The sequence below is a fragment of the Schistocerca gregaria genome, chromosome X (assembly GCF_023897955.1).
Source record: "Schistocerca gregaria isolate iqSchGreg1 chromosome X, iqSchGreg1.2, whole genome shotgun sequence".
NCBI lineage: Eukaryota > Metazoa > Arthropoda > Insecta > Orthoptera > Acrididae > Schistocerca > Schistocerca gregaria.
Window position 1 is genome coordinate 808,791,529 of NC_064931.1, and position 27,321 is coordinate 808,818,849.

Consider the following 27,321-nt stretch of genomic DNA (forward strand, 5'->3'; position numbering starts at 1 on the left):
CCGAAAATGCAATATTTAGCAGTATGAGCAACACTACAATCACAATTAATTTTTGACCTTTGTTGTGGTAGGGTTGTTAGAGGGTCAAGAGTTGAAGCATTTACGAAACGGCTTCGTTTGTTTGCCTGCCGCTGTGATAAAAGTATGCCGTGCATGGCAAAATTGTTCTATCCAAAACCGGCGACGCGGTAACTGTGGTGCACCATAGTGCATAGATGACAGGGATGAACGATGGCTGTGAAAATGTATACATCTACATCTACATCTACATTTATACTCCGCAAGCCACCCAACGGTGTGTGGCGGAGGGCATTTTACGTGCCACTGTTGTTACCTCCCTTTTCTGTTCCAGTCGCGTATGGTTCGCGGGAAGAACGACTGTCTGAAAGCCTCCGTGCGCGCTCGAATCTCTCTAATTTTACATTCGTAATCTCCTCGGGAGGTATAAGTAGGGGGAAGCAATATATTCGATACCTCATCCAGAAACGCACCCTCTCGAAACCTGGACAGCAAGCTACACCGCGATGCAGAGCACCTCTCTTGCAGAGTCTGCCACTTGAGTTTGCTAAACATCTCCGTAACGCTATCACGGTTACCAAATAACACTGTGACGAAACGCGCCGCTGTTCTTTGGATCTTCTCTATCTCCTCCGTCAACCCGATCTGGTACGGATCCCACACTGATGAGCAATACTCAAGTCTAGGTCGAACGAGAGTTTTGTAAGCCACCTCCTTTGCTGATGGACTACTTTTTCTAAGGACTTTCCCAATGAATCTCAACCTGGTACCCGCCTTACCAACAATTAATTTTATATGATCATTCCACTTCAAATCGTTCAGCACGCATACTCCCAGATATTTTACTGAAGTAACTGCTACCAGTGTTTGTTCCGCTATCATATAATCACACAATAAAGGATCCTTCTTTCTATGTATTCTCAATACATTACATTTGTCTATGTTAAGGGTCAGTTCCCACTCCCTGCACCAAGTGCCTATCCGCTGCAGATCTTCCTGTATTTCGCTACTATTTTCTAATGCTGCTGCTTCTCTGTATACTACAGCAACATCCGCGAAAAGCCGCATAGAACTTCCGACACTATCTACTAGGTCATTTATATATATTGTGAAAAGCAATGGCCCCATAACACTCCCCTGTGGCACGCCAGAGGTTACTTTAACGTCTGTAGACGTCTCTCCATTGATAACAACATGCTGTGTTCTGTTTGCTAAAAACTCTTCAATCCAGCCACAAAGCTGGTCTGATATTCCGTAGGCTCTTGTTTTGTTTATCAGTCGACAGCGCGGAACTGTATTGAACGCCTTCCGGAAGGCAAGGAAAATAGCATGTACCTAGGAGCCTGTATCTAATATTTTCTGGGTCTCCTGACCAAATAAAGCGAGTTGGGTCTCACACGATCGCTGTTTCCGGAATCCATGTTGATTCCTACAGAGTAGATTGTCTGTTTCCAAAATCGACATGATACTCGAGCGAAAAGACGTGCAACTGGTCACCCAGATGGGCCAAAGAGGTACCAATAGTGTCCCCTCAATAGCCGGTCAGTGAACATTGCTGCGTATAGACCTATGCAGCAGGCTCCTGGGTTATGCACTCGCGATGACTGCTGTTCATCGGTGACAGAGGCTGGAATTTGCACGGCAGTGCCTCAACTGGACGTCCACGAGTGGCGACAGGTGGCCTTTTCAGATGAATCACGTTTTATGCTCCATCAGACGGAAGGCCTTGGCGTGTACGGCGTGGGACGTCTGGAATCAAACACCCTGCAACAGGGCCCGGGGCGGAGGGCATTCCCTGGGTTATCTCTTCATTCTGGAAGGTACAATGGATTAATACAATTTCCTTGAGGACCATGTCCACCCTTACATGCAGTCTGTAGTTTCTGTAAACAATTGCATATACCAGTGGCACAATGCAACGTCTTACACAGCCAGATGTGTGCATGCGTGGCTCGAAGAGTCCCAGGATGACTTTACCGAACTTCCCTGGCCATCAAACTCCTCGGATGTAAACCCAGTCGAGAACATGTAGGACCATCTCATCGGGCTGTTTGTGCAGTGGGTCCCCAACCGAGAAACCTAGTACTGGAGTCGGCATGGCATCACATTCCTGTCGGTACCTTCCGGAACCTCACTGAGTGTCTTTCTGCACATCTCGCAGCGGTGCGCGTTGTAAGAGGTGGTTATTCAGACTTTTGGCAGATGAGTATATTAATGAGACTGGACAGTGTAGTTTGCCGAGTAAACTATTTCTCTTTCCAGACACACTGAACGATAGTCTGCTGAGTTCAAATGAAACTTTACACGAAGCTTTTATTGAATCTATAAATCTGTAGCATCCGTTATCAACATTTTGAGTTCCTTATTAAATCGCACGTAAGTTTTGAAGCCTTTCTTTGTGTATGACGTTGCGAAGGTGCAAAGTCTTATAAATCATTCACATCAAACCATACGTAAGTATAAGGTAGCTTCGTAAAAGAAAGTTATATACAGGACGAGCCACGTAAGGCGTTAACACCTCTATTATTTCGTGAACGGTTTCAGATATGCAAACGAAGTTTTCGGCAAATGATTTTACGCTAGGGACGTGTATTTTGGTGTGTGATAAGGAGTCTTATCTCTTGTACCGATCGAGCTACTGAAGCAAGTATAACCTTTTTAAATGGAATGATACATTTTTTAACGGCATCCGAAAGCGTTTGAAAAGTCAAGTACCGTGCGATAATTCCTTGAAACTATTCGCAAAATACTCTGACAAATGTACTAAAATAGTAAAGCACTGCGACAGCGTCCGCTATTGCAGTGTTAAGACCGTCATGCAGAGCCCTCATGCCGCGCTCCGCTGTTATATGCAGCAAGACATTCCTACACTACTAAGAAAATCCTCATTTCCTATTGAAAGAGATATAGAGCAGTTACGATTTTTGAGCCCGCATCTCGTGGTCGTGCGGTAGCGTTCTCGCTTCCCGTGCCCGGGTTCCCGGGTTCGATTCCCGGCGGGGTCAGGGATTTTCTCTGACTCGTGATGGCTTGGTGTTGTGTGTTGTCCTTAGGTTAATTAGGTTTAAGTAGTTCTACGTTCTAGGGGACTGATGACCATAGATGTTAAGTCCCATAGTGCTCAGAGCCATTGAACGATTTTTGAGTATGGATCTGCGGCATATGGTAGCTTCTGGTGGATTAAATGGGGCTTAGGAAAACTGCTTCAAAGGTGTGTACGCGTCCAGGTTTTTGTGGAAACAACTACAGTTTCGTCAGGCTGTTTTCCTTTTAAATCCTCACAGTCACTGGTTACTTTTCAAAGCCAAAACAGAAACGTTGGTCTTTCATACTTGATACTGACAAACAGCCCTATTCACAGAAAAAAATAAACTAGTTTATTAACTTTCTTAGATTCTTTGCCTGGAGATGGCTGAATACTTCGTAAAATCCCCACTGTTGGACAAATATGTCTACAGATACTACACGAAATTGTAATTAGACGGAATACACTTTAAATAAACCAAACACTTTATTCAGAATGACTGACGACATGTCCCCCACAAAATAAACACTATTCTCAACGGAACATAGTTTTACACTTTACTTTAGCATGTGCTAAATCGTGCCGGCCGCGGTGGTCTCGCGGTTCTAGGCGCGCAGTTCGGAACCGTGCGACTGCTACGGTCGCAGGTTCGAATCCTGCATCGGGCATGGATGTGTGTGATGTCCTTAGGTTAGTTAGGTTTAAGTAGTTCTAAGTTCTAGGGGACTGATGACCACTGCAGTTGAGTCCCATAGTGCTCAGAGCCATTTGAACCATCTTTTGCTAAATCGCCGTTCGAGAGATACGCCGTTGCGTGCTGTGACGATTCGATGGCGCATATTCTCTGCCGTACTTCGGGCTTTATAATAAACTGCACCTTGCAGTACTCCCCACAGAAAGAAATAGAGAGGAGTCAAACCGAAGGACTTGGCCAACCATTGTGCTGAAGCATTCGGTCTTACTCACGGGCAGAAAACTTTTTATTCAGTATTTGTGTCGCAACACAGAAAGAGTGGTCTGGGCAGGCGTCTTGTTGGAATCGCATACATTGTAGCTTATCCAGTCGTAAGTCTTCCAGAATAACAGGCCGAAAGTTCCTAAGAATGTGTGTATACGTATTTCCATTTAAAACTGCTGGGATGAAATAACGTCCCACAATGGAATTTCCTATACCGTCGCAACATTTATGCTCCACGTTAGTTGGTGTTGTACCTGACGAAGCCAGCGTGGATTGTCAACTGCTCAATAGCGCATATTAAGTAAATTTACATTACCGTGCTTCATGTTAACTGAATCTTGCGTCGGTTCTTGGTAGAACAACATTATAATAAATGAAAAGCGATAGTTTGCTTTTCCTCCCCCCATGAACCATGGACCTTGCCGTTGGTGGGGAGGCTTGCGTGCCTCAGCGATACAGATAGCCGTACCGTAGGTGCAACCACAACGGAGGGGTATCTGTTGAGAGGCCAGACAAACGTGTGGTTCCTGAAGAGGGGCAACAGCCTTTTCAGTAGTTGATGATTGACTGATCTGGCCTTGTAACAATAACCAAATATTCCGGAGGTAAAATAGTCCCCTATTCGGATCTCCGGGCGGGGACTACTCAAGAGGATGTCGTTATCAGGAGAAAGAAAACTGGCGTTCTACGGATCGGAGCGTGGAATGTCAGATCCCTTAATCGGGCAGGTAGGTTAGAAAATTTAAAAAGGGAAATGGATAGGTTAAAGTTAGATATAGTGGGAATTAGTGAAGTTCGGTGGCAGGAGGAACAAGACTTTTGGTCAAGTGACTACAGGGTTATAAACACAAAATCAAATAGGGGTAATGCAGGAGTAGGTTTAATAATGAAGAGGAAAATAGGAATGCGGGTAAAATACTACAAACAGCATAGTGAACGCATTATTGTGGCCAAGATAGATACGAAGCCTACACCTACTACAGTAGTACAAGTTTATATGCCAACTAGCTCTGCAGATGACGAAGAAATTGAAGAGATGTGTGACCAAATAAAAGAAATTATTCAGATAGTGAAGGGTGACGAAAATTTAATAGTCATGGGTGACTGGAATTCGGTAGTAGGAAAAGCGAGAGAAGGAAACGTAGTAGGTGAATATGGATTGGGGCTAAGAAATGAAAGAGGAAGCCGTCTGGTAGAGTTTTGCACAGGGCACAAATTAATCATAGCTAACACTTGGTTTAAGAATCATGAAAGAAGTTTGTATACATGGAAGAACCCTGGAGATACTAAAAGGTATCAGATAGATTTTATAATGGTAAGACAGAGATTTAGGAATCAGGTTTAAAATTGTAAGACATTTCCAGGGGCAGATGTGGACTCTGACCACAATCTGTTGGTTATGACGTGTACATTAAAAGTGAAGAAACTGCAAAAAGGTGGGAATTTAAGGAGATGGGACCTGGATAAACTAAAAGAACCAGAGGTTGTACAGAGTTTCAGGGAGAGCATAAGAGAGCAATTGACAGGAATGGGGGAAAGAAATACGGTAGAAGAAGAACGGGTAGCTTTGAGGGATGAAGTAGTGAAGGCAGCAGAGGATCAAGTAGGTAAAAAGATGAAGGCTAGTAGAAATCCTTGGGTAACAGAAGAAATATTGAATTTAATTGATGAAAGGAGAAAATATAAAAATGCAGTAAATGAAGCAGGCAAAAAGGAATACAGACGTCTCAAAAATGAGATCGACAGGAAGTGCAAAATGGCTAAGCAGGGATGGCTAGAGGACAAATGTAAGGATGTAGAGGCTTATCTCACTAGGGGTAAGATAGATACTGCCTACAGGAAAATTAAAGAGACCTTTGGAGATAAGAGAACCACGTGTATGAATATCAAGAGCTCAGATGGCAACCCAGTTCTAAGCAAAGAAGGGAAGGCAGAAAGGTGGAAAGAGTATACAGAAGGTTTATAAAGGGCGCTGTACTTGAGGACAATATTATGGAAATGGAAGAGGATGTAGATGAAGACGAAATGGGAGATAAGATACTGCGTGAAGACTTTGACAGAGCACTGAAAGACCTGAGTCGAAACAAGGCCCCCGGAGTAGACAACATTCCATTGGAACTACTGACGACCTTGGGAGAGCCAGTCCTGACAAAACTCTACCATCTAGTGAGCAAGATGTATGAGACAGGCGAAATACCCTCAGACTTCAAGAAGAATATAACAATTCCAATACCAAAGAAAGCAGGTGTTGACAGATGTGAAAATTACCGAACTATCAGTTTAATAAGTCACAGCTGCAAAATACTAACGCGAATTCTTTACAGACGAATGGAAAAACTAGTAGAAGCCGACCTCGGGGAAGATCAGTTTGGATTCCGTAGGAATATTGGAACACGAGAGGCAATACTGACCCTACGACTTATCTTAGAAGCTAGATTAAGGAAAGGCAAACCTACGTTTCTAGCATTTGTAGACTTAGAGAAAGCTTTTGACAATGTTGATTGGAATACTCTCTTTCAAATTCTGAAGGTAGCAGGGGTAAAATACAGGGAGCGAAAGCCTATTTACAATTTGTACAAAAACCAGATGGCAATTATAAGAGTCGAGGGACAAGAAAGGGAAGCAGTGGTTGGAAAGGGAGTGAGACAGGGCTGCAGTCTCTCCCCGATGTTATTCAATCTGTATATTGAGCAAGCAGTGAAGGAAACAAAAGAAAAATTCGGAGTAGGTATTAAAATCCATGGAGAAGAAAAAAAATGTTGAGGTTCGCCGATGACATCGTAATACTGTCAGAGACAGCAAAGGACTTGGAAGAGCAGTTGAACGGAATGGACAGTGTCTTGAAAGGAGAATATAAGATGAACATCAACAAAAGCAAAACGAGGATAATGGAATGTAGTCGAATAAAGTCGGGTGATGCTGAGGGAATTAGATTAGGAAATGAGACACTTCAACTAGTAAAGGAGTTTTGCTATTTAGGAAGTAAAATAACTGATGATGGTCGAAGTAGAGAGGATATAAAATGTAGACTAGCAATGGCAAGGAAAGCGTTTCTGAAGAAGAGAAATTTGTTAACATCGAGTATAGATGTAAGTGTCAGGAAGTCATTTCTGAAAGTAATTGTATGGATTGTAGCCATGTATGGAAGTGAAACATGGACGATAACTAGTTTGGACAAGAAGAGAATAGAAGCTTTCGAAATGTGTTGCTACAGAAGAATGCTGAAGATTAGATGGGTAGATCACATAACTAATGAGGAAGTATTGAATAGGATTGGAGAGAAGAGAAGTTTGTGGCACAACTTGACCAGAAGAAGGGATCGGTTGGTAGGACATGTTCTGAGGCATCAAGGGATCACCAATTTAGTATTAGAGGGCAGCGTGGAGGGTAAAAATCGTAGAGGGAGACCAAGAGATGAATACGCTAAGCAGATTCAGAAGGATGTAGGTAGCAGTAGGTTCTGGGAGATGAAGAAGCTTGCACAAGATAGAGTAGCATGGAGAGCTGCATCAAACCAGTCTCAGGACTGAAGACCACAACAACAACAGTTTGCTTTTGTTCTACAGTCTTAGTTTTTTGTATTAACAGGTTTTCTGTTTACGTAAACGCTGCTTCGTCAGTAAGGAGCACACGCTAGTTTCGTCTCTCAAGTACTACAGAGGAAGCCTACAAAATTCTATACGACGTCCGGAATTACGTCTTCTGAATTCCTGATGTAGTGACAGACGATAAGCGTGGAATTTATGTCGTGCTAGACGCGAATGACAGTCGACTGGTTGGTCCCACATTCCTTGGAAATACGTCTCGTGCCACCGAGCGTATAGATAAGCGCTATAGCTATAACAGCTTCTTCGTGTGCTCTGCTCTTGCAGCCTTCGTCGTCACGCTCTGACGTTAAAGCTGCCTGTTCACACTTGTGACCTAATAATTCGGGCAATTGTCTGACGTGATGTACAGCGACATTCGAGATAGACATCTCTATACCGCCGTACCGTTTCGACAGTTTTTCTTCGAGATTCACCGAGTAAAATTGGCATGTCAAACTTCGCATTAGTGTACATACCTCCAATCAAAGAATGTTGAAGGAGTAATGACTTGCCGATAAACGACGAATGCGAGGATCTTCGAACGTAAAAATTAACAAGCATTGAATCACCATACTCGTCTTTTCAAGCCTTTCGGATGCCGCTAAAGAAAAGGATATCACTTTATTTCAAAATTCATATTTGCTTCAATAACTCGATCGATACAAGAGTTAAGACGTTATCACAGCCCAAAGTACGAGCCCTTTTGCGTATTACCACTTGCCGAAAACCTCATTTCGATAACTGGAACCGTTCACAAAATACGTGACCCACCCTGCATGTTTTGGAATTAATACATTCTTTTCTCAAAAACTTAGATAAAAAATATTAAATAAAGGTACTTCTTAAATATGTTCCATGTGACGAACATTCTTCTTGATCTTCAGACACAATACATAACTAAATAATTTAGTATGATTTTTTAGAAAGTTTTAACTGCATTTTGCGCGTAAAAAGAAATAGTCCTATATCGTTGTTGAATCGGAAATCCTCAATGGTTGATCAGCCATCTGGATTTTCGTCCTCCATACTCAATGAGCCATTTGCACGCGGTGTGCTATTCTTGCGTCATGAGTATATGTATTGAGTGTGAGTGACTGTAATGGGAGGGAGAATAAAGCAGTGTCATGTTTATATGGTATCACGACGAGAAAGGAGTATGTGCGAAACCTGGTGGCGGTACGTAACCTTCTCTTGAATAGCGCTATGGGGACCGCCGGGCTTAACATCCCCTCGCACTATACAGATCACCATCAACAGCGTCACATGTCATCACACCATGAGACACCGCGGACAGGTTCGGAATTTAATGAAGGACAATGGTGCAAATTCTGATCATCAGGAACCTTAGATCCATCAGCTCTCCTGCCGCTATCGCTCAAATAATGAAGATAAAAATTACTTTTTCCACCAGGATCCAAACAGGGTACCTCTGAATCGAGTGCCACCGCATAGGCGACGATCAGCGACCTCGGCTACTGAGGCGATAATTTTGTGCGTCATTTCATTGTGGCCTCATTCATTGTTCCAAAACATTCTGAAGACTAAAACTGCCGACTCCACTTGGGAGGTGATCAAAAATTGCAATTTTTAACGCTAATATATGCTTTCAAACAGTTATTAAAACAATATGAAATGTCACATAGAATTTAGAAAGTGCGCGGAGGCTAATTTTGAAATTTCGTCTCCCAAAAGTCAGTTTCGGTTATTCTTCGGACATATACTATCGAGTTATACACGAGAATACACTGAAGATCCAAAGAGTAGACCTGTCTAAAATCGTGTAGGGCCCCCGAGAGCACGCAGAAGTGCCGCAACACGACGTGGCATGGACTCGACTAACGTCTGAAGTAGTGCTGCTGGGAAATGACACCATGAATCCTGCAGGGCTTTCAATAGATCCGTAAGAGTAACGTTGCAAGGCATCCCAGATATGCTCAATAATGTTCACGTTGGGGAGGTTGGTAGCCAGAGGAAGTGTTTAACTCAGAAGAGTATACCTGGATCCACTCTGTAGCAATTCCGGACGTGTGGAGTGTCGCATTGTCCTGCTGAAATTCCCCAAGTGCGTCGGAATGCACAGTGGATATGAATGGATACAGGTGATCAGACAGGATGCTTACGTACGTGTCACCTGTCAGAGTCGTATATAGATGTATCAGGGCCCCCCATATCACTCCAACTGCACACGCCCCACACCATTACAGAGCCTCCACAAGCTTCAACAGTCCCCTGCTGACATGCGGGATCCATGGATTCATGAGGTTGTCGCCATACCCATACACATCCATCCGTTCGATACAGTTTGAGACGAGACTCGTCCGACCAGGCATAATGTTTTCAGTCATCAATAGTCCAATGTCGCTGTTGACAGCCCCAGGCGAGGCGTAAAGCTTTGTGTCGTGCAGTCATCAAGGGTACACGAGTGGGACCCTCTTCTTTGAAAGCCCATATTGATGATGTTTCGTTGAATGGTTCACACGCTGGCACTTTTTGATGGCCCAGCATTGAGATCTGCAGCAATTTGCTGAAGGGTTGCACTTCTATCACGTTGAACGATTCTCTCCAATCGTCTTAGGTCCCGTTCCTGCGAGATCTTTTTCCGGCCGCAGCGATGTCAGAAAACTGATGTTTTACCGGTTTCCTGGTATTCACGGTACACTCGTGAAATGGTCGTATGGGAAAATCCCCACTTCATCGCCACCTCGGAGATGCTGTGTCCCATCGCTCGTGCACCGACTGTAACACCAGGTTCAAACTAACCTGCCATTGTGGCAGCAGTAACCGATCTAACAACTTGTTGTCTTATATAGACGTTGCCAAACGCAGCGCCGCATTCTGCCTGTTTGTATATCTCTGTATTTGGATACGCATGCCTATACCAGTTTCTTTGGCACTTCAGAGTATATCCTCTCCTTTAGGAAGTCTTTTTTCATATCTGTTTGTGAAACAAAAAACGTAAACCTTTTGTGTAACGTAGTTTACAATACAGGATAGATATCGCGTGAACAGGCAGCTTCATAAACTGTTCCTGCTTACTTATCCATCTGTCGTGCTAAACATTTCCTGGAGTATCTTGAACAATGCTAATAAAATGTGCTGGATCCAGTTATGCATGAACCACACGAGTCTTCTTATTGCCAGAAGTATATTCTGTAGGAGCTCTGGAGGGGTTTACCAGTATAGCGGCTTTCATATCATTTTTTAATTACTATTAAAACACAAATCAGTTCCCAATATAAATTTACATGACACAACCTGCTCGCTTTTATCTGGGGACAATCCCTAACACTTGCCAAATGCTTTTGGTGGATCTCGTGTACCGTACTCGCCAAAGCACATCCCCTAACAGGCTCGGCAGTAGCAGCGTGTGCATTGCGGAGTCTTCCAGTTCGTTTCTCACTTGCCTCAAACTACTTCTTCTTTTTCTTGTGCCTCGGTGCAGGTTCTGCTTGACTATGAACGGACATGGAATGCTTAATTTAAGGGGTGTCCGGATGGCTCTGAGCACTATGGGACTTTTAACAGCTGAGGTCATCGGCCCGCTAGAACATAGAACTACTTAAACCTAACTAACCTAAGGACATCACACACATCCATGCCCGAGGCAGGATTCGAACCTGCGGTCGCGCGGTTCCAGACTGAAGCGCCTGAAACCGCTCGGCGGGTGTCCGGATGCTGTTCCTGTAGCCACCCCACTACGGGTATGTATACCCAAAATGTATGCGTGAAGTGCTATTCATGTGAAGGTGAGCGAAACGTTCCTAAATGTTTGTTAATTGTGTAACTGACTCATGACTTGGGTACCAGCGGGGTATTCACCTAATGTTACGTGGGAAACCGCATCCAGCCTGGCTGCCATACCGACGCTCGTCGACTTTAGAAACTTTGCGAGTCTGGGGCCTGAACTAGGGCGACAAGTAATGTAACTTAGTCAAGAAAACGTACTAATGTTGACTGTCCCTGGGTTCCATTCCTCCGTAATTTCTTCCTACGCATCTGGTGCAAGATCACTAGCTTAATGTGATCGTCAAAAAATAACTGTGCTCTATTTTCAAATATAAAAGTCACAAATGCGGCCACAAACCCGTCATAAACAAGTACACTTTTCTGACACACAGTTCATAGTACAAATGTAACTCATCAACCATTCCATCACTACTGACTTCACTCGTACTAAACAGTCACTCTAACAGTCACGTCGGACGAAGATCTTTCGATTATAAACCACGACAAAGTTGGTTTACTAACAGTCAAACATTCACACAATGTTAAGTTCCTTGTACTACCCAAAACATTACAAATTTCCTTGCTTATCGAGGCATTAGTGTCTCTAATCAAGGTTGCACGGTATTCCACGCCGTTTTGCGCTATTGTATCAGAACCGGAATAGGTGGCTGCTGCAACTGAGAGCAAAATAATGAGATACAGACGTAATAAAATTATAAACAGCCGACCAGTTGCAATGGATAAAGAAATTCTTTACCTAGGTTTCGACAAATATAAATTTGTCTTCTACAGAAGGTAACAATTTTACATTAGTAAGGAACGGAAGGTTCCAAATGATTGGAAAAGAGCACAGGTAGTCCTAGTCTTCATGTAGCGTCGTCCAGCAGATGCGCAGAACTATAGACCTATATCTCTGACGTCGATCTGTTGGAGAATTATAGAACATGTTTTTTGCTCACGTATCATGTCGTTTTTGGAAACACAGAATCTACTCCGTAGGAATCAACATGGATTCCGGAAACAGCGATCGTGTGAGACCCAACTCGCTTTATTTGTTCATGAGACCCAGAAAATATTAAATACAGGCTCCTAGGTAGATGCTATTTTCCTTGACTTCCGAAAGGCGTTCGATACAGTTCCGCACTGTCGCCTGATAAACAAAGTAGGAACCTACGGAACATCAGACCAGCTGTGTGGCTGGATTGAAGAGTTTTTAGCAAACAGAACACAGCATGTTGTTATCAATGGAGAGACGTCTACAGACGTTAAAGTAACCTCTGGCGTGCCACAGGGGAGTGTTATGGGGCCATTGCTTTTCACAATATATATAAATGACCTAGTAGATAGTGTCGGAAGTCCCATGCGGCTTTTCGCGGATGATGCTGTAGTATACAGAGAAGTTGCAGCATTAGAAAATTGTAGCGAAATGCAGGAAGATCTGCAGCGGATAGGCACTTGGTGCAGAGAGTGGCAACTGTCCCTTAACATAGACAAATGTAATGTATTGCGAATACATAGAAAGAAGGATCCTTTATTGTATGATTATATGATAGCGGGACAAACACTGGTAGCAGTTACTTCAGTAAAATGTCTGGGAGTATGCGTGCGGAACTATTTGAAGTGGAATGATCATATAAAATTAATTGTTGGCAAGGCGGGTACCAGGTTGAGATTCATTGGGAGAGTCCTTAGAAAATGTAGTCCATCAACAAAGGAGGTGGCTTACAAAACACTCGTTAGACCTATACTTGAGTATTGCTCATCAGTGTGGGATCCGTACCAGATCGGGTTGACGGAGGAGATAGAGAAGATCCAAAGAAGAGCGGCGTGTTTCGTCACAGGGTTATTTGGTAACCGTGATAGCGTTACGGAGATGTTTAGCAAACTCAAGTGGCAGACTCTGCAAGAGAGGTGCTCTGCATCGCGGTGTAGCTTGCTGTCCAGGTTTCGAGAGGGTGCGTTTCTGGATGAGGTATCGAATATATTGCTTCCCCCTACTTATACCTCCAGAGGAGATCACGAATGTAAAATTAGAGAGATTCGAGCGCGCACGGAGGCTTTCAGACAGTCGTTCTTCCCGCGAACCATACGCGACTGGAACAGAAAAGGGAGGTAATGACAGTGGCACGTAAAGTGCCTTCCGCCACACACCGTTGGGTGGCTTGCGGAGTATAAATGTAAATGTAGACTACTGTACCGTCGTCGTTTTTATAATTGTCGGCATAGATCCATGTGTCAAAAATAAAATATAGCCCTAGAATTAGGGTTTGTCACGTTAATATAAAATAGCTCATCGATCTTGCAGAGCTCACAACCGAATTTCTTTATCCATTGCAACTGGTCGGCTTTTTATAATTTTATTACGTGAAACCGTTGCTGTTGTGCAGCTATGTTTAAAATATTGAGATAAAGACGTAATATGTTCACACTACCGAGCTAGGTGGCGCAGTGGTTAGCACACTGGACTCGTGTTCGGGAGGACGACGGTTTAGACCCGCGTCCGGCCATCCTGTTTTAGGTTTTCCGTGATTTCCCTAAATCGTGGCCTCGCGGGATAGCCGCGCGGTGTGGGCGCTTTGCCACGGTTAGCGCGGCTCCCCCCCCCCCCCCCCCCCCCCCCCGTCGGAGATTCGAGAGTTCTCCCTCGGGCATGGACGTGTGTGTTGTCCTTAGCGTAAGTTAGTTTAATTTAGATTAAGTAATGTGTAAGCCTAGGGACCGATGACCTCAGCACTTTGGTCCCATCGGAACTTACCACAAATATCTAAACATATCCGTAAATCGCCTCAGGCAAATGACGGGACGGTTCTTTTGAAAGGGCACGGCCGACTTCCTTCCCTGTCCTTCCCTAATGGGACCGATGACATTGCTGTCTGGTCCCTTCTCCCAAATCAACCAAAACTTCAGTTCAGCAAGTCCAATAGTATTCCAAGAGTTCCTTGGCACAAGCAAGTTCGCATTAGATAACAGCTCAGAGAGGTGAGGGTCACTTGTAGGCTTCGAATGCACCGAGTGAACTCTGCTATCCCACTGGGGTGGCGTCGGTGCGGCGGTCTCTTATGTCGGCAGGTAGGTGGCACTGCTCGCACGCACTGGGGTGGGTGTGTCTTCGAGCCGGGCGCGGATTGGCAGGGCAGTCACATGAGTTACTGCCAATCCCTTCACATAGATTGCCTGGCATGGTGTCGATAGTGCACCACATGCAAAATATAGTAGAAAACGCAATGTTCACTTTAGTTAACAAACTCTCAGAAAAATTATTCAAATCGGAAATTAATGATAATTTCCGCTTTATACTGTTCTCTATCACAACATTTCTCGACAAACAATATTGAACATCTTACTGAAAGTTTCAGAAGCACTGTGACACATCCTTTCTCTATGAAAACTAGATTCCGACTCCTCGTCAGTTTTGTCTGCACAGTCAAGTTACTGACTTCAGGCTCTTCTATGGATGGTTGAGACAAAATATGGCCAAAGAATGTTGTAGCTGCTCTCGTATAGTTAGATACTTCATCTACTTAACCAGTCATAAAATTCTCCTCCTCTCTAACACGCCATGAAGGACCAACGGTACCGACAGGCCGCCGTGTCATCCTCAGACCATAGGCGTCACTAGATGCGGATATGGAGGGGCATGTATTCAACACATCGCACTCTCGGCCGTATGTGAGTCTCTGAGACCAGAGCTGCTCCTTCTCAATCAAGCAGCTGCTCAGTTTGCCTCACAAAGGCTGAGTGCACCCCACTTGTCAACAGCGCTCGGTAGACCGGATGGTCACCCATCCAAGTACTAGGCCAGCCCGACAGCGTTTAACTTCGGTGATCTGACGGGAACCAGTGTTGCCACTGCGGCAAGGCCATTGGCAACCAATTATAAGCTTTTAATGAATTTGTGTATTCTGTCAAAATACATTCTCTCAAAATACCGAACTTTAAATAAGAATATATTTGTGTGTCCGAACGATTGAAGTAAAGATATTATTTTCTTGATCAAAATACCGCCTGCTTTTTACATAATGCCTCTCATACAGTGCACGTGGTCCGTTATATGGTTATGCAGCATTACGTACAGGTTTATATGTATTATTTACTATTTTAAGGTCCATTTTTATATAACCCTGCATCCGTTCCACCATACATTCTGATCGCATAAAAGTTATATAATATTAACCAAAAATAACTGGAAGTGAAAAGTAAAGCTCTGACAATATTTAAAACAGCACCTGTCCTACTTTTGTTGTTAAAATCTGTGTTCTGACTGCTTGACAATAAACTGTTTACGTAGAGGTCCTCTACAATATGTATAATATGTCTTACGAGAGTATTAGGAAACTAATCTTTACACAATACTGAAAATTTCTAGATTTAATTAACCTTCTATGTCTCATAAAACACAAGGCTATTCAAAAAGAGGGAACAGATTTCAAACGTTGATCGGTTGCAAACTACAAAAAATAGAAACACAACTACAACGTTCCTGGAAAGAGAAAATTTCAAAATTTTATGCATTCGATATGAGCACCACGTGTTACATGACAAATATCGAAACGGTGGCTCATATCCTGCCACACACGAAGCAGCTGTTCTCTCGTTATCGAATTCACGCTTTCAACAATGCCGGCCGGAGTGGCCGAGCGGTTCTAGGCGCTATAGTCTGGAACCCCGCGACCGCTACGGTCGCAGGTTCGAATCCTGCCTCGGGCATGGTTGTGTGTGATGTCCTTAGGTCAGATAGGTTTAAGTAGTTCTAAGTTCTAGGGGACTGATGACCTCAGCAGTTAAGTCTCATAGTGCTCAGAGCCATTTGAACCATTTTTTTGTTTCAACAATTCGATGTCGAAGACTTTCTAGATTGTCAGGCATAGGGGGGATAAAAAAGCCGCCTTTTACATAACCCCACGGATAAAAGTCATAAGGTGTGAGGTCTGGGACGCTGGATTCGAAGAGAAGGAACAGAAGATGAACTTCATCGCCGGTGGCCTCCCAGGTCTCCAGACCACAAACCTTGTGACTTTTCTCTGTGAGGTTACGTAAAATACTGCATTTTTATTCCCCCTTATGCCTGACACTCATGAAAGTCTTCGACATCATATAATTGAAGCTGTGAATTCGATAACGAGAGACCAGCTGCTTCGTGTGTGGCAGGAAATGAGCCACCGTTTGATATTTGTCGTGTAAACCTGGTGCTCACATTAAATGCATAAAAATTTGAAATTTTCTCTTTGCAGGAATGTTGGAATTGTATTTCTATCGTTTGTAGTTTGGAAGTAATAAATGTTTGAAATCTGTTCCTTCTTTTTTAATAGCTCTGTATTTAAGATATCAACTTGTAAATGGAATGGTGAACTACTATTGCTATTTAAGTGTTACACAAAGTTTCATTACAATCGGTGTACTGAAAGAGAAGTTAATTCGCAGGTTGCTGTTTGATTTAGCGACTGGATAAGCGCATGTACTGCGGTGCGTGACGTGGCACATGTATATCACAAGTCCTCTCTGACAGCCGGCCGGAGTGGCCGTTCGGTTCTAGGCGCTACAGTCTAGAACCAAGCGACCGCTACGGTCGCAGGTTTGAATCCTGCCTCGGGCATGGATTCGTGTGACGTCCTTAGGTTAGTTAGGTTTAAGTAGTTCTAAGTTCTAGGCAACTGATGAAGCTAAGTCGCATAGTCCTCAGAGCAATTTGAACCTCTCGGACAGTGGTAAGACCAGCTACCGAGATTGTTTGTGCACTACTGGCCATTAAAATTGCTACACTAAGAACAAATGCAGATAATAAACGGGTATTCATTGGACAACTATATTATACTAGAACTGATATGTCATTACATTTTCACGTAATTTGGGTGCATAGATTCTGAGAAATCAGTACCCAGAACAGCCACCTCTGGCCGTAATAACGGTCTTGATACGCCCGGGCATTGAATCAAACAGAGCTTGGATGGCGTGCACAGGTACAGCTGCCCATGCAGCTTCAACACGATACCACAGTTCATCAAGAGTAGTGACTGTCGTATTGTGACGAGCCAGTTGATCGGCCACCATTGACCAGACGTTTTCAGTAGGTGAGAGATCTGGAGAATGTGCTGGCCAGGGCAGCAGTCGAACATTTTCTGTATCCAGAAAGGCCCGTACAGGACCTGCAACATGCGGTCGTGCATTATCCTGCATAAATGTAGGGTTTCGCAGGGATCGAGTGAAGGGTAGAGCCACGGGTCGTAACACATCTGAAATGTAACGTCCACTATTGAAAGTGCTGTCAATGCAAACAAGAGGTGACCGAGACGTGTAACTAGTGGCACCCCATACCACCACGCCGGGTGATACGCCAGTATGGCGATAACGAATACACGCTTCCAATGTGCGTTCACCGCGATGTCGCCAAACACGGATGCGACCATCATGATGCTGTAAACAGAACTGGGATTCATCCGAAAAAATGACGTTTTGCCATTCGTGAACCCAGGTTCGTCGTTGAGTACACCATCGCAGGCGCTCCTGTCTGTGATGCAGCGTCAAGCGAAACCGCAGCCACGGTCTCCGAGATGATAGTCCATGCTGCTGCAAAGGACGTCGAACTGTTCGTGTAGATGGTTGTTGTCTTGCAAACGTCCCCATCTGTTGACTCAGGGATCGAGACGTGGCTCCACGATCCGTTACAGCCATGCGGATAAGATGCCTATCATTTCGACTGCTAGTGATATGAGGCCGTTGGGATCCTACACGGCGTTTCATATTACCCTCCTGGACCCACCGATTCCATATTCTGCTAACAGTCATTGGATCTCGACCAACGCGAGCAGCAATGTCGCGATACGATAAACGGCAATCGCGATGGGCTACAATCCGACCTTCATCAAAGTCGGAAACGTGATGGTACACATTTCTCCTCCTTACACGAGGCATCACAACAACGTTTTACCAGGCAACGCCGGTCAACTGCTGTTTCTGTATGAGAAATCGGTTGGAAACTTTCCTCATGTCAGCACGTTGTAGGTGGCGCCACCGGCGCCAACCTTGTGTGAATTCTCTGAAAAGCTAATCATTTGCACATCACAGCATCTTCTTCCTGTCGGTTAAATTTCGCATCTGTAGCACGTCATCTTCATGGTGCTGCAATGTCAATGGCCAGTAGTGTAGATGGAGAGTTAATGGAGTAATAGATGCACAAGCTGGGCATATTGCCCTGTGCAACTTGTGGGATGTATGAAGAGTGTATTTGGTTGTGCGTGTTTTAGGGTTGCAGGCCGCTGGAGAAGAACTTCGACGACATCAAGCATACGACGCTGAGCGAGCGTGGCGCTCTCAGGGAGGCAGCTCGCTGCCTCAAGTGCGCAGACGCTCCCTGCCAGCTGTCCTGCCCCACGCGCATCGACGTCAAGAGCTTCATCACCAGCATCGCCAACCAGGTGCGCACCAAGCTTCACCTACTACCCTACGGAAACGTATTCTCAGGTCCACTAGAAGCTTTCTGCGTGCATTGCTGTAGCGGCATGTCACTGTCAGCCTTCTATCATCTATGTGTGTTCCGGAGCTCCCCAAACTATGTAATTTACCGTTTAAAGTACAGTGGCTATCTGTTAAAGAGCGAAACCAGTCAATAAAACATTCTGCGTGGGACTTGTGGCCGTCCTGAAAAGCTTAATTTCAACAGTCGCTGTTTCTCCTGCAAGCAATGCCTGATCTCGAAAAGAGCGCGTATTTACTGTGTTTAAAATACTGGACTATGGAGTGGAATATGGAGAGAGCATTAAAGCTAACGAAGTTTTATAGCGAACCGTAATGTTTATGGGTCCCTACGAGCTGCGATAATAAAAACAAACTGAAAAAACTAGACGCTTGGGGGGAAATAACTCAGCTATTAGGAAGTGATACGCACGGTGTGAAAATGGTGTCCTTATTAACATCTTTTCGCTGTCAACGACAAAGAGAAACAAAGTGAATATTAACTTTTTGCTACAGGTACATCTCTTCTAAAAGAAGTATTATCTTCGGTAATTTTAGAGCATACACAATTCAATAAGAATTCAAAATCTGTTATCTTCATTAATGGAAAAAGTTATGAAATACCCCATATTCCAGTTCAGCTTTAAGGTAGACGTTAATTTGGTCCCACTACTCTGTTCCTTGCTTTTCAAAAGTGAGGTCGGCGATCTGCGTAGTTTCTTCTTCTTCTTTATCTGATTATCTGCTTCCTGCAGTAAAATAAACCCTGCACATGCGTCGACTGCTAAATCCTCTTCTTCCCTCATAATATCGGCCGGTGAAATTGCAGTTAAATCAATTGGTTTAAATGGCTCTGAGCACTATGGGACTTAACATCGGAGGTCATCAGTCCCCTAGACTTACAACTACTTAAACGTAACTAACCTAAGGACATCACACACATCCATGCCCGAGGCAGGATTCCAACCTGCGACCGTAGCAGTAGAGCAGTTCCGAACTGAAGCGCCTACAACCGCTCGGCCACAGCGGACGGCAAATTGCACTTAAAACGCTACTTCATAACATTAACAAATCGGGAGCAACGCCGGCAAGTTATCAAAGCCAACTGCAATTCCGCATGGGCGAATCCCTTGGCCCCAAGCTCTTCGTTTTGTGTGGCTGGGAAGCCGAGAGCCAATGCATTGGTGACCAAAGTTCGTCGAATCCAATCTCTATGGTTTGTTGGTCCTCGTTGATTATGTCCACAAAGGCGAACGACAACCAACGGCTTCGTTGGTCGAGATTTGCTTAGTGTGAACCGGCGGCAAAGTAGAGCCAGCGAAGCAGTTGGTCTTGGTTGAAGTTCGGATATCCGGCGTTAATATCAAAACGTTGGTGGTGAGTTGACCTCCGGACCCCTCTCCTAGGAAGGACACAGATCGAATGTTCGTTGGTTCAGTAGCGATTTGTCGTGTCTCTTAAACGGGTGTGTATTAATTGTGTTTAAAAATACATTAAACTGGCATATGAATCCCCAGTACCGAAATATCTCAAATGACCATTAATCTTCGTAAAGGAAGTGTCATCTTTGGAAATTTGAGTGTACACAATTAAATAACAGTCCTAAATCTCTAGATTTCATTCGGAAAAAAATATGAAACAACCCACATTCCAGTTCAGCTTTAAGAGCAGAAATTAATTTTGTCGTATCAAACTATTCCCTACCTTTTTGTTCTTTTTCTGGCGATCAACTTCTCGCAGTAATATAAATGCTGCACACGCGACGACTACAAAATCCTCTTCTTCCCTCATGATATCGATCATTGAGATTGTAATCAAAACGCTATTTTACAGCAATAACAAAATGGGGTCAACATCGACAAGTTGTCAGAGCAAGCCGAGGTTTCACATGACCGAACCCCTTACCCCAACGGCTTGGTTTCGTGAGGATAAGAGACTGAACGCCAATGCGTTAGCGACCAACATTCAGCCGAATCTATTGGCTGTCGTTCGTTGACCCTCGTCGGTTTAGTGTATGCGCGCTTTTTACTATGATCTCCAGTTTTTCGCTCAAACGTTTGTTTTACCGTTTATTTATGTCGCGAATACATCTTCCAACAGGTCGTCCTCTAAACCTTTTCTTATCACGAAGAATCGACCACAGAATCTCCGTAGTCCATCTCTCATCATTTCGTCTAGCTATATGCATGGTCCATTTCCATTTCAATTTCTATCAGTCACTATGTTATCCCCAACATACATCTTTCTATTGCTCGTTGGCCTGTTTGTTTAATGACTGTGGTAGATTGGAAATTTAATTGTGAACACAGCATTCAGTTTCCAAAATGAACTCCAGCCCTTTTTATCTTTCTGTTTACTTCTCTAAGTGCCCATCTGCAGGAGAGACGCTCAGTAGCTCGGTACGGGCTTTTGTTGAAGTTTCGAGAACATACCTTCACCGAAGAGTCAAGCAGTATATTGCTCCCTCCTACGTATATCTCGCGAAGAGACCATGAGGATAAAATCAGAGAGATTAGAGCCCACACAGAAGCATACCGACAATCCTTCTTTCCACGTACAATACGAGACTGGAATAGAAGGGAGAACCGATAGAGGTACTCAGGGTACCCTCCGCCACACACCGTCAGGTGGCTTGCGGAGTACGGATGTAGATGTAGATGTAGATCTGCTTGTTCTTTATAGCTGCCCTAGTTCCGAAGTTCGTCAGTTGTTTCTATCGATTCATAATTAATATTTACTGTTCTACTATTGGTGTGCTGGTTGTACATTCTCTGCGTCTTCACACCGAAGGCTGCAGAAAATAGTTTGGGTGAAATAGAGTCCTCTTGCTTAACTCCTTTCTCAATTTGATACTTTTCACTGTCTTGATGTAATCGAATGCAAGCTGTAGCTTTTTATGCACTCTTCAACAAACTGATTTCGATAAAATCTATTTCTTCGTCCTCAAGAGCTGTCAGCACAGGTTTTATTGCGGAGAAGTGACTTAACTGCTAACTAACGGATTGTTTTCGGAATGAATCTTTCACTCTGCAGTGGAGAGAAAGGTTCATTCTTTAATTAATCAACTGGTTATCGTCACAGGCTGTAACTTTTGATGAAGAGAATTAAACAAAAAATGTTCTATGGAAGGATAAATGTCCGCAGCTCGTGGTCGTGCGGTAGCGTTCTCGCTTCCCGCGCCCAGGTTCCCGGGTTCGATTCCCGGCGGGTTCAGGGATTTTCTCTGCCTCGTGATGACTGGGTGCTGTGTGATGTCCTTAGGTTAGTTAGGTTTAAGTATATCTAAGTCCTAGGGGACTGATGACCACATATGTTAAGTCCCATAGTGCTCAGAGCCATTTGAACCATTTTGAACCAAGGATAAATATCTCAACAATGCAGGCAATCGTGCGCAAAAATAGTTCAAGGTATGTTTTCGAATGTACACGAAACTATTATTTGCGACCTTTTCTTTACATAGCACAGGTACTTGCTTCCTAGACCTCTTAAATTAAAGCATATTGCAAATTAACATCTTTGCCCTTGTCTGTAGCCGGTGAACAAAGGAAGCGTCGGGTGTTTTCAGAACTACTACGGCGCAGCGAAGACCATCCTGTCCGAGAACCCGGTGGGGCTGACGTGCGGCATGGTTTGTCCCACCAGCGATCTCTGCGTGGGCGGATGTAACCTGCAGGCGTCGGAGGAGGGTCCCATCAACATCTCCGGCCTGCAGCATTTCGCCGTCCAGGTACTCTTATCGCATTACTCTAACTTACACTCCTAAAACCTCATCTCTGCTTTCCATTTTGCTTCACAGTGCATCTGTTGGTATAATGGTCCAAGTGAGAGCATGCACAGGAAATGTCTCACTTTACTCTTGTAAGAAGGAAAGATTTAGAGTTTCCTGTTTCGCTTACAAACGCTGAAACGACGATGATCGACCAGGAAGATCGCCACTTAGAATCCCATCTTGAAGAAACTTCCGTCACCTTAATATTTTCGGTGACAGAAAGAGAAGTAGTAGATTATAAATGCCGAACACCAAATTGTACGCCAAAGCCATGGGTTAATTTCCATATGCCTCCCTAGTACCTTTCACAGTGGGCCATAAGACTGCTCATAGTGGCCCGTTTAGTGGGTGGGGACAGTACGTTATATACAGTTACATTCTCCACGGCTCTCAGGGGACTTTCAGCGACTTGAGTCCCTGTCACGTCGAGGTGCTGCACTGCGGCGGGTGAAAGGAGATTCCGCACGATATTAGGAGGCACCCCATGACTCTCGTCACCTCAGTGTAGTCGCAGCTTAAATTTGTTCTGTGATATTTTTCTCCCTAGGAATCCCATACCTTTTGTGTTAATGAACAATGGGTCTTTGTAGAGTCATTGGAGACAATGATGGACCTTTCTAGAATTATCTTGTTTCGTGCTTCTTTGGATTTAGTGGCTTCCGTCTTTTTCTTCAGCGTTTCTAGCCAGTCAATATTTCGCCTAATTGTTACTCTTTTTAAGACCGTGTTTACTATTCATTGGTGTTCCCAGACGTATGTACAAGGGGAGAGACCCTCCATGGGGATTCATACGTCATGTATGAGTCCATTTGAATTTGCTCCAGGTTCGATGTACTCTCCTTCCCTGCTCTAATAATTGAAACGTCCCCTATGTAACGTCCCCTTAGAAAAATTATACACGACTGTGCTTGAACTGACATACAATATTTTTTTAGCGCAACGTAGTCTGACTTTCAATAATCCCTACAAAAGAATGGCCCTGACTAACATTAACCTATACCTTTCAGAAATCACTTACCTCACCAAAAATCTTCGTTACTCGAACTACTGCAATACAGCGAGCGCCACTACTGCCAACTTAATAGTGGTGAAAAATCATAATATACATAGCAGTTCATGACATCCAGTCTTACAAATTTCAAAACTCCCCCATTTCTCTCCCCACATCCACCACTGCTGGCGGCTCACCTCCAACTGCGCAACGCTACGCGCTGTTAACATCCACCTGCCCAACACTACAATGGCACACAACAATGCAAACTAGCCACAGACTGCACACAGCACAGCCAGTGATTTTTCATACAGAGCGCTATGTGGCGTTACCAATAAGAAAACCTAAACAGACTACTTACATAATCTGTCTAATATTTCGTCCCGCAGATAGTTAGTGCATGGCTTGTGAATTCTAAACAAAAGTGTCTTTTACTGTAGTAAGTGGACACATTTATTACAATACAATACTATACCTACATGAAGTTGTTATACACTCCTGGAAATTGAAATAAGAACACCGTGAATTCATTGTCCCAGGAAGGGGAAACTTTATTGACACATTCCTGGTGTCAGATACATCACATGATCACACTGACAGAACCACAGGCACATAGACACAGGCAACAGAGCATGCACAATGTCGGCACTAGTACAGTGTATATCCACCTTTCGCAGCAATGCAGGCTGCTATTCTCCCATGGAGACGATCGTAGAGAAGCTGGATGTAGTCCTGTGGAACGGCTTGCCATGCCATTTCCACCTCGCGCCTCAGTTGGACCAGCGTCCGTGCTGGACGTGCAGACCGCGTGAGACGACGCTTCATCCAGTCCCAAACATGCTCAATGGGGGACATATCCGGAGATCTTGCTGGCCAGGGTAGTTGACTTACACCTTCTAGAGCACGTTGGGTGGCACGGGATACATGCGGACGTGCATTGTCCTGTTGGAACAGCAAGTTCCCTTGCCGGTCTAGGAATGGTAGAACGATGGGTTCGATGACGGTTTGGATGTACCGTGCACTATTCAGTGTCCCCTCGACGATCACCAGAGGTGTACGGCCAGTGTAGGAGATCGCTCCCCACACCATGATGCCGGGTGTTGGCCCTGTGTGCCTCGGTCGTATGCAGTCCTGATTGTGACGCTCACATGCACGGCGCCAATCACGCATACGACCATCATTGGCACCAAGGCAGAAGCGACTCTCATCGCTGAAGACGACACGTCTCCATTCGTCCCTCCATTCACGCCTGTCGCTACACCACTGGAGGCGGGCTGCACGATGTTGGGGCGTGAGAGGAAGACGGCCTAACGGTGTCCGGGACCGTAGCCCGGCTTCATGGAGATGGTTGCGAATGGTCCTCGCCGATACCCCAGGAGCAACAGTGTCCCTAATTTGCTGGGAAGTGGCGGTGCGGTCCCCTACGGCACTGCGTAGGATCCTACGTTCTTGACGTGCATCCGTGCGTCGCTGCGGTCCGGGCCCAGGTCGACGGGCACGTGCACCTTCCGCCGACCACTGGCGACAACATCGATGTACTGTGGAGACCTCACGCCCCACGTGTTGAGCAATTCGGCGGTACGTCCACCCGGCCTCCCGCATGCCCACTATACGCCCTCGCTCAAAGTCCGTCAACTGCACATACGGTTCACGTCCACGCTGTCGCGGCATGCTACCAGTGTTGAAGACTGCGATGGAGCTCCGTATGCCACGGCAAATTGGCTGACACTGACGGCGGCGGTGCACAAATGCTGCGCAGCTAGCGCCATTCGACGGCCAACACCGCGGTTCCTGGTGTGTCCGCTGTGCCGTGCGTGTGATCATTGCTTGTACAGCCCTCTCGCAGTGTCCGGAGCAAGTATGGTGGGTCTGACACACCGGTTTCAATGTGTTCTTTTTTCCATTTCCAGGAGTGTACATTCACCAAAGCCTGGTGCATATTTCTTTTTCTTCTTCTTCTTCTTCCTTTAGAAGAACTTTCACCGTATATCTTCGACACTATTCGGACGGCTTGGTTTACACCATGTTATTCTGTTATTTTAAAATATATATGATCGAGTTAATTGATGCAAGGGTATGAAATGATAACAAAATTTTCACCGGTTTTCGCAATCGTCTTCGCTTAAGGCCATTACTGATCAACGCAGATAACATAAACAACAGTGGGAACAAATTATCAGACTTTCGCGTACTATGGCGGTTTATTTATTATCTTCGAAGATACTACCCGCACCTTCTACGTTAATACGGCTATGCCAAGCAGTTGGGTACCACCTCTGGCCTTGAAAACAGCCGTTAGTCTTGCTGAAGTATACCTTCTTACAAATTGTAATTCTGAAGCAATAGCATAAATGATGCAATATGAGAAGTATAAATGAGTAGAAAGACGACTGCTTGTGAGCAGAAACGACTCGAACTAGCAATTGCTGCAGTTTAAACCGAATAATATCTCTATTCTGGATGCATCACGACATTCCATCATTGCTGTTTGTGACTATTACTGAACAGCCGGCTTATAACGTTTACATTGGTGTGTACCAGATGAAACTCATGTGACGCAATCTACTATCAATAAGAATTCCTGAAACAGTCTTATTCCTAATATCTGCCGTTAAGTTCTTGGAATTTGTCCCGCAGAGGATAGTACTGTACATTAATAAACATTTCTTATTGTGGTGTGCCGACACGGTGTGGGAGTACACAATGAAAGGTCCTATGATGAACGTCAGTCTAGGATGCCAACAACCATACTGGCTACGATATTCAAGTCGTTAATCTCATCTATATACTCTGCCCAAACAATTTAAACAATAATTAACTCTCTAGCATACAAATTACATAGCAATTACTGCGTCGCAGTCAAACAGTTATGGCTTGTTTAGGATCTTGACGCTTACTAAAATACTGTTCGAACACTTACAGTTACGAAAAATCTTGTGTAATTGGCCACTATCAGCCTTCTGTATAAACGGCATTTGTAATCTTTTGTTTCTTGTTTAGTATGCAAAAGACACATTCTTAACAACTTAAGATGCAAACTAGGCAAATAATACATTACATGCTTCGATACCGAGCGAGGTGGCGCAGTTGTTAGCACACTGGACTCGCATTCGGGAGGACGACGGTTCAATCCCGTCTCCGGCCATCCTGATTTAGGTTTTCCGTGATTTCCCTAAATCGTTTCAGGCAAATGCTGGGATGGTTCCTTTGAAAGGGCACGGCCGATTTCCTTCCCTAACCCGAGCTTGCGCTCCGTCTTTAATGACCTCATTGTCGACGGGACGTTAAACACTAACCACCACCACCAGGCTTCGATATCTATATGATAAACATTTCAGCACAGAAACACGTAGTAAGTAGGAGTAACGTCATTTACATTCTCTATTTATACAGAAAAATTGCGCTGCATATTTCTCATTCTAATATTGCTTTTAAATGCTGTTTGTTTGTAACAAAATCACAAAGATGGAGAAACTTCTACCAGCAGATGTTGGGATACGACAGCGGCAGGATCATGCCCTATCGCAATTGCTGTTTAAGGTACCTTAATATCGCCGTTCGCGTTGGTCGGGACCCCACGACTATCATTCGAATATTGGGCCCATAGCTTCATGAAGGCTGTATTCAACATCATGCAGGAACTCAACCGTCTCAGACGACTAGTTGGCTCTGAGCACTATGGGACTTAACATCTGAGGTCATCAGTCCCCTAGAACTTAGAACTCCTTAAACCTAACTAACCTAAGGACATCACACACATCCATTCCCGAGGCAAGATTCGAACCTGCGACCGTAGCG

General features: G+C 44.5%; 1 protein-coding gene and 1 pseudogene across 1 annotated transcript in view; one reads left to right on the top strand and one right to left on the bottom strand.

The window, feature by feature from the left end:
- Positions 1 to 27,321, top strand: part of LOC126297821 (dihydropyrimidine dehydrogenase [NADP(+)]) — a 280,937-nt gene that overhangs the window by 72,750 nt on the left and 180,866 nt on the right. The window contains exons 3-4 of the mRNA XM_049989053.1: positions 18,556 to 18,726; positions 22,329 to 22,490. Of these exons, the coding sequence (XP_049845010.1) occupies positions 18,556 to 18,726; positions 22,329 to 22,490 (333 nt within the window). The remainder of the gene's footprint in view (positions 1 to 18,555; positions 18,727 to 22,328; positions 22,491 to 27,321) is intronic.
- Positions 15,065 to 15,182, bottom strand: LOC126299825 (5S ribosomal RNA; annotated as a pseudogene).